This window comes from Crocuta crocuta, unplaced genomic scaffold, assembly GCF_008692635.1.
Source record: "Crocuta crocuta isolate KB4526 unplaced genomic scaffold, BGI_CrCroc_1.0 scaffold1269, whole genome shotgun sequence".
In the NCBI taxonomy this organism is placed as follows: domain Eukaryota; kingdom Metazoa; phylum Chordata; class Mammalia; order Carnivora; family Hyaenidae; genus Crocuta; species Crocuta crocuta.
Window position 1 is genome coordinate 600,186 of NW_027531335.1, and position 620 is coordinate 600,805.

The following is a 620-nucleotide window of genomic DNA, read 5'->3' on the forward strand; positions in this document are numbered from 1 at the left end:
AATACTGTAGAAGCATAACATTTAATAGCTCTTTTATTTTTTTGTCTGATTGCATCATTTTTCTTCCATTTTGATTCCTAACTTTCAGATTATTCTACGAGCCAGTCACAACACCTTGTGGTCATACGTTTTGTTTAAAATGCCTTGAAAGATGTCTAGATCACAATGCAAAGTGTCCTCTGTGCAAAGATGGTCTTTCGCAGGTAAACCATTATTTCTCTCTTGATTACGTTAGATGGTTTGGAATTGGATACTAAAATGGTGGCCCATTTCCTCCGAAGCCAGTGCCCTGGGCTAGGGCAAAATACCCTCTCAGACCACCTATTCTTCCTGTCTCATAGCTCCCCCTCCCCTCTTTGCAAAGTCCTTCAGGACGATCAGGTGATCAGGTGATCAGGCAACGTCTAGCTTTTTATGAACTGTCAATAGGGAAGTTAATTGGTGGTGGGAACAAAAGTGTTAAATTGACGGTAAACATGGGTCGTAGTGCGGAGCCATCCATCATGGCACCCGAGTCACCGCAGCCTTACAGGAGTCCTCTGCCTTCTCTGGGATTGGACAAGAGGAGCTCCAAAACCTTATCATCCACATCTGTTCTTGGTTTGAAGAGATCGCTCCCA

General features: G+C 43.7%; 1 protein-coding gene across 4 annotated transcripts in view; it reads left to right on the forward strand.

The window, feature by feature from the left end:
- Positions 1-620, forward strand: part of LONRF3 (LON peptidase N-terminal domain and ring finger 3) — a 32,882-nt gene that overhangs the window by 19,076 nt on the left and 13,186 nt on the right. For all 4 annotated transcript variants that reach the window (XR_013337033.1, XM_077771921.1, XM_077771922.1 and 1 more), the window contains one exon: positions 89-203. Coding sequence is in view for 3 of the 4 variants with exons in the window: in XM_077771921.1 (XP_077628047.1) it covers positions 89-203 (115 nt within the window). In the remaining variant the exon portion in view is untranslated. The remainder of the gene's footprint in view (positions 1-88; positions 204-620) is intronic.